The sequence below is a fragment of the Scyliorhinus canicula genome, chromosome 1, assembly GCF_902713615.1.
Source record: "Scyliorhinus canicula chromosome 1, sScyCan1.1, whole genome shotgun sequence".
Lineage (NCBI taxonomy): Eukaryota > Metazoa > Chordata > Chondrichthyes > Carcharhiniformes > Scyliorhinidae > Scyliorhinus > Scyliorhinus canicula.
Genome location: NC_052146.1, coordinates 169,737,668 through 169,753,445, shown reverse-complemented (window position 1 = coordinate 169,753,445; position 15,778 = coordinate 169,737,668). Strand labels below are relative to the sequence as shown.

Below are 15,778 nucleotides of genomic sequence, written 5' to 3'. Positions count from 1 at the left end.
CAATAAATGTTGGTCTATCTAGTGATCCCCACATCCCATAAATTAATTAAAAAAAACATAATTACTTCACTTTTCAAGAATAGTTATAAAATCAATTTGTGGCAGAGGCAAATCCTTTCTATCCTCACTGGAATCCTCCTGGACTTCCTTCTCTACCCGACAACAAAGTCGTACTACGAGAAACCCAATGGGCTGAATTCTCGGATTTTGAGACTGCATCAAAATGGTGGAGTTTCACGCCAGAAAAACTGGTGTGAAACGACTACTAATTCCAAGCCCTGCGGGGCTCGCAGTGACCCACAGTAAATCTCGCAGCTTTTGCTGCAGATACAGGCCCCCGCACTTGTGGGTCAGAGGCGCACGCGCACAGCGGCAACCTCCGGCGGCCACGCTGTGCTCCATGGAGGACCGCGGAGCCAGACCCAAGAGATAGAACACCCGATCAGCTGCGCGTCTGACCCTCAAACCCCGCATGAACATTCCCTGGCCGCCTTTAAGGACCCCCTGGCTTCCGATCCTCCCGCCCCCGACCAGGGTGGCCGCTGACTGAGTCCACAGCATGATAAACAGTGGTTAGCACAGTTGCTTCACAGCTCCAGGGTCCCAGGTTCGATTCCTGGCTTCGGTCACTGTCTGTGCGGTGTCTGCACATTCTCCCCATGTCTGCGTTGGTTTCCTCTGGGTGCTCCGGTCTCCTCCCACAGTCCAAAGATGTGCAGGTTAGGTGGATTGGCCATGATACATTGCCCTTAGTGTGCAAAAAGGTTAGGTGGGGTTACTGGGTGACGGGAATAGGGTGGAGGCGTGGGCCTAAGTGGAGTGCTCTTTCCAAGGGGTGGCGCAGACTCGATGGGCTAAATGGCCTCCTTCTGCACTGTAAATTCTATGATCCCGACTGGCTGAAGCACATTAGTTCCACACCTTCGGGGCTTTGGCTCGTCGGGGGCGGAGGATTGCTGAGCGGGCCTCTGTCAATGGTCCCAGGTGGTGTGGTGTACTCCCTGAGTACACCGCTTTTCGGGGCCTGCCACCGGTCCAGATTTCTTGCGTGAACATTAATTCTCCATCCCTGCATCGGCCGCAATTTCGGCACGAGGGTGCAGAGAATCCAGCCCATTATGTTTGCCATCCAACCAAGAATCACTGTCAGAGGGCTGTGTTGTCCATTGGCGCCCAGGGGTTTAACGACAGCTTGGCGCTGCCCCACAATGGGAAACCCCATTGACCGGCCGGCGTAATGGAGCATCCCGCCGGTGTGGTGAGGCAAAAATGTGACACTGTGGAAGGGAGCATCCTGCCCATGATCTTTATCACTGGCTAAATCGAAGAAGTGTCTGAAACAACAGCTCCTTCTATTTGCGTGAACATTAAAATATCCCATTCGAACTATTGTTTTTGCAACTTGCTTCACTGATCTCCGTATTTTAAAATCTCCCCACTGATGTGTTGGGTAATCTGGGTCTGCGAGGACTGCGTTTACTGCAGCAGTGAGAGACAGGCTTCCAGCACCTCAATTTATTGAACTCTTAACTATCATACATACTTTAACTGTGGGTTGACACTATGCTGAGTTGACTGGAGACCTGAGGCTAACCTGATCAGACTATTTTACTACCACATGGTGTGTGTTCTAGTTGCTGCTCACAAGCTCTGACTGTCTCAGAGGCTGGATCCCGAGAGAACGGGAAAACTGGTGCCCTCTGGCTGTATAGTGGCTGTGTCCTGTCTGGTGATTGGCTGCTGTGTTCTGTGTGTTCACTGGTCATCCTGTGTGTCAGTCAATGCCTTTCTGCGCACCATCATTAACTTGTGTGTATATTATGACACCCACTAGAACATTGTGGAGATTGAGCACAGTGCCTTTGAGAAATGCCGCTCTTTTGGGTGAAACCCAATCCATGTGTGTGACAAGTATGGCCCAGGTGCTTCTCAAACTCACCGTTAAACTGCAACCGCTGAAATGCAGGATAATTCAGTGGGTTTGTCACCATTTTGGATATAAACCTGGCCTGTGAAATTTAAGGGCGGCTAACGGCTGTGTGAATATGCCAGGCCGAGTTAACAGGCTCCAAACTGAGCCGCACTGACCTTGGCGCAGCTTCCCTGCTGGTCCTCGAGCAGCAACTCGCGCCTGACAGCAGCCCGCCCGCACGCTCACGTGATCCCGCCATTTTGGCAGCCCCTCCCTCATCAACATTCCATGGAAGTGAGCCAATCAGCAGCGCGACGTCGCCCGACGTCACCCAGCGTGGCACGTCGCGGGCATGAGCGCAGCAGCAAGATGGCGGACGAGGAGGTTGATGCGGACGTTAGAAACCTGACGGACAACCTCCGGGAGCTGGGCAACGAGCTGCTGGAGCTCGGCGTGTCTGTGCAGTCGTCCGGGGATTACTGCCAGCGCTTCTGCCAGGTGAGTGGTGTAGTCGGTGGGAGGGCCTCGATGCCTTTAATGAGCGGCGTCTTCCTCCTAAATGTATGGATGTATAAATGTGTGCGGGGGGGCGGGCGGGTAGCGGCTCTCAGCACCGTCCCTCTTTGTTAATTACGGTGTTTATTTTGCGTCGAGTGCCCGGTGCCTTCCCGGAGCCGCAGCTGCCCCTTCCCCCAAATCCTCCCCTCGGCCCCCTCCTCAACCTTTCTTTGTTTTTCTTGTGGTGACGGTGTGCGTTCGCTGCGCAATGTCTTAAATTGAAAAAGGGCTTAAAGCAGCAGAGTGTAAATAGGGGGAGGGGAGGCGGGGGCTGGGCTGGAACTCACCAACAATACAGCTGATTGTAACTCGTGGGTCCCAGAACCTCGCCCTCCCTTGCTTATCTGGCCTGGCCCATTTCTTTCCGGCGTGTAAAAAAGAAAGTCGCGTTAATGTCACCTTGTAAAATTAGCGAAACGTACTTTATTTAATTGATTTGATATTAACAGCCTAAGATTTTCCCTTTCCATTTAGTTCATAAATCTGAAAGAAGTTCTTGAACAGTAATTATGCATTATTTAGTGTGTTCTATCTTTTAACAGACCATGTTGATTATTCCGTTACATAAGTGGCTAGAGAAGTTGAGTATAATCACAGATGTTTCCGCAATCGCACTTGCGTTTTCTGAGTGGTAGTTGTACTTGATTTTTGAGATCGCCACATGCCTGCTAGCAAAATAAAGTTGCTAAAATGGTGATCTAATATCTCAGCAGTTCAGTAACATGCTTTGTATTTGGTAAAGGCTGTGCTTTAATGTTCAATGTTCAAATGCTGTTTTTGCAAGAGGTTATTTGGCCTGTATTGAGGACGTTTGTGGAAAGTTTCCATATGTTGTCCAATAATGGGTACCCAGAATGGTGTTGTGAAGTTGAGTTAATTTGAGAGATAGTCCTATTGGAAATTATCGTGTCTGTCAATAGATGCAACTATGGAAATTTGCTTCTTAAAATCTATATGAAAAAATGAAAATCACTTATTGTCACGAGTAGGCTTCAATGAAGTTACTATGAAAAGCCCCTAGTCGCCACATTTCGGCGCCTGTTCGGGGAGGCTGGTACGGGAATCTAACCGCGCTGCTGGCCTACATGGGTCTGCTTTCAAAGCCAGCGATTTAGCCCAGTGTGCTAAACCAGCCCCATATAGTGTATGAAATCAAATCTTTTAAAATTATTTTTGCCTTCTGGAAATCAAGTAGTAACAAAACTTAATTGTTATGAAGTGTAAAGCATAAAGGATTTACAGACAACTTTAATGAACTGCAGTAAAATACTCAATTTGTTGTCAAAAGTTGGGTTATCAGGAAAGTACATCTGAACCATGCATTGTGTAAAGAATTAAACCTTATTGGAGTGTTTGAGGGACATAAGAACATAAGAACTAGGAGCAGGAGTAGGCCCCTCGAGCCTGCTCCGCCATTCAATTAGATCATGGCTGATCTTTTGTGGACTCAGCTCCACTTTCCGGCCTGAACACCATAACCCTTAATCCCTTTATTCTTCAAAAAACTATCTATCTTTACCTTAAAAACATGTAATGAAGGAGCCTCAACTGCTTCACTGGGCAAGGAATTCCATAGATTCACAACCCTTTGGGTGAAGAAGTTCCTCCTAAACTCAGTCCTAAATCTACTTCCCCTTATTTTGAGGCTATGCCCCCTAGTTCTGCTGTCACCCGCCAGTGGAAACAACCTGCCCGCATCTATCCTATCTATTCCCTTCATAATTTTAAATGTTTCTATAAGATCCCCCCTCATCCTTCTAAATTCCAACGAGTACAGTCCCAGTCTACTCAACCTCTCCTCATAATCCAACCCCTTCAGCTCTGGGATTAACCTAGTGAATCTCCTCTGCACACCCTCCAGTGCCAGTACGTCCTTTCTCAAGTAAGGAGACCAAAACTGAACACAATACTCCAGGTGTGGCCGCACTAACACCTTATACAATTGCAACATAACCTCCCTAGTCTTAAACTCCAGCCCTCTAGCAATGAAGGACAAAATTCCATTTGCCTTCTTAATCACCTGTTGCACTTGTAAACCAACCTTCTGTGACTCATGCACTAGCACACCCAAGTCTCTCTGAACAGCGGCATGCTTTAATATTTTATCGTTTAAATAATAATCCCGTTTGCTGTTATTCCTACCAAAATGGATAACCTCACATTTGTCAACATTGTATTCCATCTGCCAGACCCGAGCCCATTCACTTAACCTATCCAAATCCCTCTGCAGACTTCCAGTATCCTCTGCACTTTTCGCTTTACCACTCATCTTAGTGCCATCTGCAAACTTGGACACATTGCCCTTGGTCCCCAACTCCAAATCATCAATGTAAATTGTGAACAATTGTGGGCCCAACACGGATCCCTGAGGGACACCACTAGCTACTGATTCCCAACCAGAGAAACACCCATTTATCCCAACTCTTTGCTTTCTATGAATTAACCAATCCTCTATCCATGCTACTACTTTACCCTTAATGCCATGCATCTTTATCTTATGCAGCAACCTTTTGTGTGGCACCTTGTCAAAGGCTTTCTGGAAATCCAGATATACCACATCCATCGGCTCCCCGTTATCTACTGCACTGGTAATGTCCTCAAAACACAGTTTCTTAGAACAATGTTTGACACCAAAGAGCAGGTTATACTAGATCTGACAAAGTGCAATGGGAGAGGATTAATGAAATATCTCGTGTGAACAGGTAGCAGTTGTCATATGATTTGAATTCCACTTCAGTTTGAAGAAATAAGGAGTGGATCTGAAACTAGTGTTCTGAACTTGACCAACAGCAATTATGAGGGCATGAAGATAGTGCTGGCTGAAGTGAACTGAAAAATTAGAAAATGAGGTACAGTGACGGACATTTAAGGAGATCATGGATCATAGAATATTCTAGACATTTCAAAATATTCATAAAAGTATATAATTCAGCAAAGATAAGTGGTGAAAAGCTGGAGCTGTTTTTAAGTACTCCACTCACCACACAGACATTGCAGCCACGAAGATGGCTCAGAGAAGACCTGCCCTCCGATTTCGGAAGTCTACTGCTCGATGTCTTTGAGGAGAGAAGGGACATTCCTCTTCCCCAGGGTGCAGTGCAGACTCGAGCTCGCCTTCCTCAACAGCACCTGTGATAGAGAAAACTAGCTAGAAATATAAAAACAGAAGTGTCTGCAGCTATTTAAAAAGGAAATGATTAACAAAAGTGATGACTGGTCCTCTATGGTGAGAATGAAGAATTGATGGAAAATCAGGAAATTGTGGATAAATTGAACAAATATTTTGCATCTGTCTTCAGTGTAGAGGATACAATTAAGTGATTTAGCTCACTTGGCTAGGTAGCTGGTTTCTGATGCCAAGCAAGGACAGCAACGTGGATTCGATTCCAGTACCATCTGAGGTTGCCCATGAAGGCTACCCACGCTTTCTCAACCTTGCCCCTCGTCTGAGGTGTGGTGATCCTCGGGTTAAATCACCACTAGTCAGTTTTCCCCCCTCAAAAGGGAAAAGTAGCCTATGGTCATCTGGGACTATGGCGTCTTTATCTTTTCCATATAACATCCCAGAAATAATTGTGAATCAGGAGGTTAAAGGGAGGGACGATCTTGACACGATTGCAACCACCAGGGAATTTATTAAAAGCTAACAACTCCCCAAGTTCTGATGTGGAGATGCCGGCGTTGGACTGGGGTGAACACAGTAAGAAGTCTTACAACACCAGGTTAAAGTCCAACATGTTTGTTTCAAACACTAGCTTTCGGAGCACTGCTCCTTCCTCAGGTGAATGAAGAGGTATGCAACTATGCTCCCCAAGTTCTGATGGAGATAGTAGTTCCATTGGTTTTATTTTTCCTAATTTCTGTAAGGAGCCCATGAGATTGGAAAATGGGAAATGTGATTCCTATTCAAGAAAGTCTGGAGATAGGAAGCAGGAAACTACTGGACAGTTAACATTTGTTGGAGAGAAATTGTTAGAATCTATTATTAAGGAGGTTGTAGCAGGGCCCTTCGAAAATCTCAAAGCAATCGGCAGAATTTATTGCAGTTGTTTGAGGAAGTAACAAGCAATGTGGATAAAGAGGAACCAATGTGGATGTGCTGTTACTTAGATTTCCAGAAGGCATTTGATAAGATGTCACATCCAAGATTAATATGCAAAATTAGAGTTCATGGTGGTGGGTGGGGTGGGGTGGGGGAAGGGAGGAGAAAAGGGTTGAAGAGAGGATTGATTAGCTAATGGCAGTAGGTATAAATGAGTAATTTTCAGGTTGGCAAGATGTGACGAATGGAGCGCCACAGGGATCAGTGCTGGGGCCTCCGCTATTTACAATTGATATCAGTGACTTGGATGAAGGGACTGATGATGCAACAATAGGAAGGAAAGTAAGGTGTGATGAAGAGTATAAATTATATAGATATGTTAAGTGAGTGGGAAAAGATTTAGCATGGTACAAGTGTGAACATGTGCACTTACGCAGAAGAATAGCAAAGTAGCATATTATTTAAATTGAGTAATTGCAGAACTTGAGTGCAGAGGGATCTGGGTATCCTGGTAAACATAAATGTTGCCACGGTCTCAGAGGACCATAGGCTGGTGATTCAACTTGAGAGTCAGGTGAGGGGCAAGGTTGATAAGGCGGGACCTTCATGAACAACCTCAGCCAGTATGGAAATTGAACTCGTGCTGTTGACGTTGTTCTGCATAATGAACTAGCTGCCCAGCCAGCTGAGCTAACCTACACCCATAGGCATCCTGCTACATGAATAAAGGAAGTAGTCTGCAGGTACAGCATTTGATTAGGATGACAAATGGAATGCCTTTGTTTATTGCAGGAGAACGGAATATTAAAGTAGGGATATTTTCTTACAGTTGTACAGGGCATTGGTGAGACTGCATCTAGTTGGCTGTGTACCGTTTCTATCTCTTTGTATAAGAAAGGATATAAATAGTTCTCAGAAGGTGCACTTGACTGATGGTTGGGTGGGAGGGCGTGGGTATTATCTTGAGGAAATGATGGACAAGCTGGGCCTGTATCTACTGGAGTTAGAAGAATGAGCTGATCTTATTGAAACAGTATCCTGAGTGGACTTGACAGGCGGATGCTGAAAAGATATTCCCCTTGTAGGAAGGGCTAGAACTAGGGCATACATTTTAAAAAGACGAGGTCTCCCATTTACGATGATGAGGCGAAATTATTTCTCTTGAAGGGTCATGAATCTTTGGAATTCTCATTCCCAGAGAGTAGTGGTGGCAATGTTTAAGGCAAAAGTAGATAGTTTTGTGACTAATAAGGGTATCTAAGGATATTGGGAGTCGGTGGAATATGGAACTGAGGCCACTATCTGGAATCAGTCATGATCTAATTCAATGGCAGAGTAGACTAGGGGCCAAATGGCCTACTCCTAATTTTTATATTTTTATTTAATGTGATAAATTACAGATACTTTATAAATGTTTTAATTGCAGGTGTAGGAAGTGTCATGAGGTTCCATATTGGCATAGCTGCATCACAATCTTCCTTTAGAATATCATCCATATTTTGCCTTGAGGTGATATAATATGAGCTGGTCAAGTTACTTGCTGTTTTTCAAGCAATGAGGAATTGTAAGTGACAGAGAAAGTCCATGTGATAAAAGCAAAATATGACTGAATTTGGCCACTATAAATGGAGGCCTACTTTTAAATGGATGGAATTGTGGAATTTGGCCCCGAAATGTTAAAATTCCTGCAATTCTATACAATAACCATTCTATATTCAGCCTTTAGAACAAAGAAAAGAAAAGTACAGCACAAGAACAGGCCCTTCGGCCCTCCAAGCCTGTGCCCATCATGATGCCGTAACTTAAAAAACACCTGCCGTTACTCAGTCCGTATCCCTCTATTTCCTCCCTATGTATCCATCCAGATGCCCCTTAAATGTTGCTAATGTGCCTGCTTCCGTCACATCCTCTGGCAGTGCGTTCCAGCACTCACCATTCTCTGAGAGAAAAACTTACCGCGCACATCTCCCTTAAACTTTCCCCCTCTCGCCTTGCTCCCTTGACACTTCAACTTTTGGAAAAAACCTCTGACTATCATAATCTGCCTCTCATAATTTTGGCGACCTCTATCAGGTCTTCCGTTAGCCGCCGTCTTTCCAGTGAAAACAATCCTAGTTTATTCAACCTCTCCTCATAGCCAATACCATTGAGACCGGGCAACATCCTGGTGAATGTTTTTTGCACTCTCTCCAAATTCTGATAATGTGGTGACCAGAACTGCACGCAATGCTCCAAATGCAGCCCAACCAAGGTTCTATATAGCTGTAACATGATTTCCCAACTCTTGTACTCAATGACTTGTCTGATGAAGGCAAGCATGCCATATATATGCCTTCTTAATCATCTTGGCCACCTGTATTGCCCTTTTTAGGGAATTGTGGATCTGCACGCCCAGATCCCTCTGTATGTTGATGTTCCTAAGTGTTCTGCCATTTACAATATAATTCATACCTAGATGTTATCCTCCCAAATGCATCACCTCATAGTCCGGATAAAACTCCATCTGCCATTTCTGTGCCCAAATCTCCAATCTATCTATGTCCTGTTGTAACCTCATGCATTCTGAAATGGGAAATCGTATTTAACTAACTTGCTGGAGTTTTTTTGAAGTGATAACAGAAGGGGTCAATGCTGTTAATGTGGTATACATAGACTTTCAGAAGGCATTCGAGACAGTGTCACAGAACAGACTTGAGGAAAGTTATAGTTCATGGAATAAAAGGGACAGTAGCAACGTAGTACAAAATTGGCTATATAATAGAAAGCAGAGAGTAATAGGCAATGGATAATTTTTGGGCATCGGGGCCCTTGTTTTTCCTGATATTAATGATCTAGATATTGGTGTGCAGGGGGCAATTTCAAAGTTTGCGGTGACCCAAAACTTGGAAGTAATGTAACAGTGAAGGGGACAGTGTGGAACTCAAAAAGTCATAGACTTTTTGGTGGACTGGGCAGATAGGTGCCAGATGAAGTTCAATGTGGAGAAATGTGAGGTGATGCATTTTGGTCAGAAAAACATGGAGAGATAATATAAAATAAGGGGTAAAATTCTTAAGGGGATGCAGAGGGACCTGAGTGTATATGTGCACAGATCATTGAATGTGGCAGGAGGTGTGTGGACAGCAGTTAATAAAGCAGATAGTATTCTGGGCTTCAGTAAATTGGGCATAAAGTACAAGCGCAAAGAGGTTATGCTGAACTTAAATTTGTGTACAGTCCTGGGCACCACATTATCCGAAGGATGTGAATGCACTGGAGAGAGTGCAGAAGAGACTTGCAAGATTGATTCCAGGGGTGAGGATGATGTTGTGATTCAGTTATGAGAATAGATTTGAGAGGTTGGGTCTGTTTTCCGTGGAGAGAAGGCTAAGAGGACATTTGATAGAGATAGAGGGCGGTACTCTGGCACAGTGGTTAGCACTGCTGCTCCACAGCGCCAGGGGCCCAGCTCCAACTCCGGCCCTGGTAACTGTCTGTGTAGAGTTTGCGCTTTCCTCCAGTGCTCATGCGGGCCCCCCCTGGGTGCACGGTCCCCCCAAAAGATGTACAGTTTCGGTAAATCGGCCCATCCAAATTGCCACTTAGTGTCCAGGGAAGTACAGGTTAGGTGGGGTTCCAGGGATAAAGCAGAAGAGTGCACTTGGAGATGGGCGGAGTGGGGAGGGCGGCGGTGGAGAGTCGGTACAGACTCAATGGGCCAAATGGCCACCCTCCGCACGGTCAAAATTCTATGATTCTATGTTCAAAACCATGAGGGGACTGGACAAGAGGAGACGGGCAGAAACTGCTCCCACTCATAAACAGATCGTGAATGAGAGGGCACAGATTTAAAGTGCTTTGTGAAAGAAGTAAATGGGATGTGAGAAAAAACTTTCTCACACAACGAATGGTTCAGGTTTGGAATGCACTGCCTGGTGGAGGCAGGTTCAGTTGAGGCATTCAAGAGGGAATGAGATGATTATGTGAATTGAAACAATTTGCAAGGGCGCTGGAAAAATGAATGCGACGAAGCCATGATGCTTGTTTGGAGAGCCAGTGCAGGCACAATGGGCCAAATGGCCACCACCTTCTGCACTATAACAGCTCTGTGACTCTGTGAGCCATAGAATCTACAGTGCACTAGGAGGACATTCGGCCCATCGAATCTGCACTAACTCCCGGAAAGAGCACTCCACTTAAGCCCACACCTCCACCCTATTCCCGTAACCCAGTAACCCCACCTAACCTTTTGGACACCAAGGGCAATCTCGCATAGTAAATCCACCCAACCTGCACATCTCTGGACTCTGGGAAGAAACCGGAGCACCCGGAGGAAACCCACACAGACACTGGAAGAAAGCGCAAACTCAAACAGTCACCCGAGGCTGGAATCGAACCCGGGACCTCGGAGCTGCGAGGCAGCAGCCCTGAAATCTAATATTTTTCAATCCAACTTGTAGCTATTATTCTGATATCAAATGCTTGTTCCCTAATTATTGAAACAGCCTTAGTACTAAAAGAAACACTGCACCATATATATTGCAAAGCAATTTATTGCAAGAAATGAAAGTGGAATTTGAATGTTAGATGTGTGACTGTGCTGGAAACCTAGGATTGATATTTTGTTGTTGTTCTCCAGACTCATGCACTTGTCATCCATTTAATTATTGTATGATGCACAACTTTTGTTCCAGTGAAAGGTTAACCATTCCAAGAAAATACTATAAAGAAAAGACTGGCAAGAGTTTTCTTTACTTAACTTTGTTGATTTTTTTTAAAAATGCGGTGTTTTTGTGGTTTAGGATACCATCAGAGCATAATAAATTGTTTGATTATGTGCATCTGAATGCTCAGTCCATATTGTTTTCCCCCTTAGCCTGAAATCAAGCAAGGGCATGCAAGTACAACTATTCGGCTGCGAAGAACCCTCCATCCTCTCCTGATGTGTATATGCAAATACCCCAATGCATTTAGTTTTCTTTATCAATAATCCTTTCAGGCCTGCTTACTTTAATACAGTTAATGGACTGAGGTAATCTATTTATTTAATGGCAAAGCTGATCCACACACTACACCATTGGCTTCAGTAAATTATGCATTCACATAGATCAGGGTGAAATCAACCCTTAACTCAAGAATCAAAAATGACAAACTATTATTAAGTGTCCTAGATCTTTAAGGGCACGACTAGGGTCTTGAAAAGTATCTTAAATAATGTAATCTAATACATCAATTTTCAGTACAGCCTATGACATTTGAATACAAAAATGCTGAACTTTCTTTTAATAGATGGCTGCTGGTGCAAGAAACTGCAATAGTCTCAGCAACTAACATTATCCAATAACTTACAATAACAGTGATATTCCTTCCATGAGAAAAGTATAGCATCATTTGGCCATCACCCCAAGGTCACAACCATACTTCACTGACCTATGATTTTAAGAACTTTATCCTTGCGTTCAAATTGTTGAATGAACTTTGCTTCTCCCTCGCTTCTCTGTAACCTCCTCCAGCTTTACGACCCTCCAAAATCTCTGCATGTCTCATGCATCCCTGATTCCCAGGACCTCCCTATTGCCAGGTGCATTTTCACCTACCTAGGTGAATTCCCTAGGTTCGGGAATTCTTTTCCTGGATACCTCCACCTCTCTGCTTCTCACTGCTCTTTGACCTTCTCTTCTACCTCTGACCAAGCTCCATGTAGGAAATGTTAATGCATGTTACAAAAATTGCAAAACAACTGACTTTCATGGTTGTTCTGAATTGTATGGCACTCCCTGGGATCACATGCCAAGAAAGAGCAAATTTTAGCTCTGGAAATCATTTAGGTTGCTTGCTCTGTGTGATTTCAGCCAATTATTGTTTCTGCCCCTGCTTTTCTGTCATACTAGGTTAGGTGCACAGTAATTGATTTCATTATATTTTAAATTGTTCTACAGCTTTCATTATTCACCTTTTCAAAAGTAATCCAGTTGGATATGACTAAACTTCCATAATTTGTTGGCAGCAATTCATGGCAGCTCCTACATTCTAAATTGTTAGTGAAATCTGTTGGCCGCCATGGAATGACATTTGGTTTTTTTGTTATGCAATACAAATTCTTTTCAGTGCTAGTTTGTACGTTTGTACATTTTTCTATAATTGCAAGGTATGACCAACCCCTGTATGGAACATTTATTTAACCAATTTAAGGGAGCTTCTTGTTCTGTTTCTGTCTTGTTCCTTGTTGGCTCTGGAAGATAAATGGATGCATAGACTAGTTTTAACTTGAGTGGATTCAGGAGGAGACCATTCGACATATCGAGTCTGCGACGACCCTCTGGAGCACCCTACCTGGGCATATGCCCCACCCTATCCCAGTAACCCCAACTAACCCTTTGGACACTAAGGGGCAATTTAGTATGGCCAATCCACCTAACCTGCACATTGTTGGACTGTGGGAGGAAACCAGAGCGCCCGGAGAAAACCCACAGATATGGGGAGAACGGACAAACTCCACACAGCCACCGAAGGATAGAATTGAACCTGGATCTCTGACACTGATGAAACAATGCTAACCACATTCTAATATAAAATCTGATATCATTACTCCTACAAGCAATACTGAAAAACTGTAAAGTTAATATCAACAATCAGTGTAAGATTAATTTTGGAGGAGGGGGATGCTCTGGTTTAATATGTGTCCCTTTAAGAAAGGTTTGCTTTCTTATCATGTGACTTGTAGCATGGCTTCAGTGATGTCATTTGTGGGTGGAGCTGGGCTGTAGGTGTCAGATGAAAGGGTTTTTTTGTTTCCGTTTTTGTTTGGTTGCTTTGGACTGCAAAAGGAGAAAGAAGTGTTTCCCGGTTCTTCTCTGTTTTCGATTTGAGAAAACTTCCAGTGAAAAGCACATTGGGTGCGGCAAACTGCCTTGGTAATTTTAATGGCAGACTTGTTTTCTGGAAGGAGTCTGAAACTACTGATTGAAACTGGATTGGAATCTCGGGGAAAGGACCAGTCCCAGTCAAGTGAGAATACACTGTGCTGGGCCACAAGTTTTGAAACGGGTTTTGGTTTATTGTATTTTGTTATTGAATTGGAACAGCTAAGGGGCAATCCATTAAGTGTTATATACATAGATTACTGTAGCTGTTGTGTTGTATTTGTTTATAATTGATGAAAAATCTAGCGCTGTGTGTGTGTGAATAAACCTTGTTTTGATTAAAGCGCCTAGGAAGTCTGATGAATCACCTCTGAAGCAAAGGCTTTTGTGTTCATCCTAGCCAAATTTAACATAAAGGTTATAGATCAGGTGAATTTCAGTTGCTCCAGTTTCCTCCCACAGTCCAAAGATGTGCTGTTTAGGTGGATTGACCATGATAAATTGCCCCTCAGTGTCAAAAGATGTGCAGGTTAGGTGAGGTTACGGGGATAGGGCAGGCGAGTGGGCCTCGGTAGGGTGCTCAATCGGAGGGCCAGTACAGACTTGAGCCGAATGACTTCCTTCTGCACTGTAGGAATTCTATGGAGACCTGCTCTTCCTGATATATTAATGACTTGTGTGCAATTTTTAAATTTGCAAATTGGGAGTATTGTGAACGGAGGTTGTCTGTCCATTGCACCAAAAGGACAAAGTTTGGCGCAATGGACAGACAAGTGGCAGATGAAATTTAATGCAGAGAAGTGTGGAATTATTTATTTTGGTTGGAAACCAGGAGAAACGATATTTGTTGAAAAGGATCTATGATTCTAAAAGGGTGCAAGAGCAGAAAGTGGCAGAGCAGATTGAAAGTGTGGTTAATGCTGGACCCTATAATTAGGGACATAGTTATGGTAAACTTGTATAGGACACTGGTTCAGCTTCAGCTGGAGTATTGTGTCCAGTTCTGGGCACCAGATTTTAGGAAGGATGTAAAGGCATTCGAAAGGCTGCAAAAAAGATTCATGAGAATGGTTCAAAGAATGAGGAACCTCCGTTACCTAGATAGATTGGAGAAGTTATGGTTGTGCTCCTTAGAGAAGAGTAAGCTGAGAAGAGATTTGATAGAGGTATTCCAAATCATGGGGGTCTAAGCTGCTCCCATTGGAGGAAAGATCGAAAATTCAAGATTTTTTTTCCTTTAAATTTAGAGTACCCAATTATTTTTTTCCAATTAAGGGGCAATTTAGCGTGTCCAATCCACCTACCCAGCACATATTTGGGTTGTGGGAGCTAAACCCACGCTGACACGGGGAGAATACAAACTCCGCACAGACAGTGACCCAGGGCCGGGTTTCAAACTCGGGTCCCCAGCGCTGGCGGCAGCAGTGCTAACCACTGTGCCACCATGCCACCCTCAAATTAAAGGTACGGTGATTGGCAAAAGAAGTAATACATACAAAGATACATAGAAGATAGGAGGAGGCCTTTTGGCCCTACGAGCCTGCTCCGCCATTCATCATGATCATGGCTGATCATCCAACTCAATAGCCTAATCCTGCTTTCTCACGACAGCCTTCGATCCCATTCTCAAGTGCTTTATCTAGCTGCCTCTTGAATATATTCAAAGTTTTAGCATCAACAGTGATATGAGGAAAAATACCTTTAACCAGGGAGCTGTTACAATCTGGAATGCACTGCCATAGAGTATGGGGGAGGCAGACTTAATCGTGGCTTTCAAAAAGAGACTTGGAAGAGAAACAATTTGCAGGCTACAGGAAAAAGGCAGAGGAGTGGCAGGAGATGCATTGATGTGGCAGATAGCCAGCACAGACACTAAGGGCTGAATGGCTGTCTTCTCTGCCAGAACCATTCTGATTCTGTGACAAGTATGCCTCGTTTCATGGTGCTGTTGAAATTATTTGACTGCAGATATGTGAAGCTGATTCTGTTTGTAACAGGTAGTATTGAGGAAGCAGGTGGGCTGCAGAAGAACTTGGACAGGGTAGGAGAATGGGTAAGGAAGTGGCAGATGGAACACAATGTGGAAAAGTGAGGTTATGCACTTTGGAAGGAGAAATGGAGGCATAGACTATTTTCTAAATGGGAAGCTGCTTAGGAAATCGGAAACACACAGGAACATGATTCCTTGTTCACAATTCTCTTAAGGGTAACGTGCAAGTTCAGTCGGCAGTTAAGAAGGCAAATGCAATGTTAGCATTCATGTCAAGAGGACTAGAATACAAGACCAGGGATGTAATTCTAATGCTGTATACGGCTCTGGTCAGACCCTATTTTGAGTATTGTGAGCAGTTTTGGGCCCCGTATCTAAGGAAGGATATGCTGGCCTTGAAAAGGGTCCAGAGGAGATTCACGAATGATCCCTGG

At 44.2% G+C, this 15,778-nt stretch overlaps 2 protein-coding genes across 4 annotated transcripts in view; one reads left to right on the top strand and one right to left on the bottom strand.

Moving 5' to 3' along the window:
- LOC119969215 (glycoprotein hormones alpha chain-like) overlaps nt 1-2,137 on the bottom strand; it is a 108,993-nt gene extending 106,856 nt beyond the window's left edge. For 2 of the 3 annotated variants that reach the window (XM_038802526.1, XM_038802551.1), the window contains exon 1: nt 1,940-2,061. The gene's annotated coding sequence lies outside the window, so the exon portion shown is untranslated. Of the gene's footprint in view, nt 1-1,939; nt 2,062-2,088 lie in introns of those variants that run through there. The other variant, XM_038802535.1, reaches the window with a different exon arrangement.
- Nucleotides 2,138-2,200: 63 nt separating this feature from the next.
- The window catches only part of LOC119962633 (zinc finger protein 292-like), a 263,804-nt gene continuing 250,226 nt past the window's right edge, over nt 2,201-15,778 (top strand). The window contains exon 1 of the mRNA XM_038790532.1: nt 2,201-2,410. Coding sequence (XP_038646460.1) covers nt 2,201-2,410 — 210 coding nt within the window. The remainder of the gene's footprint in view (nt 2,411-15,778) is intronic.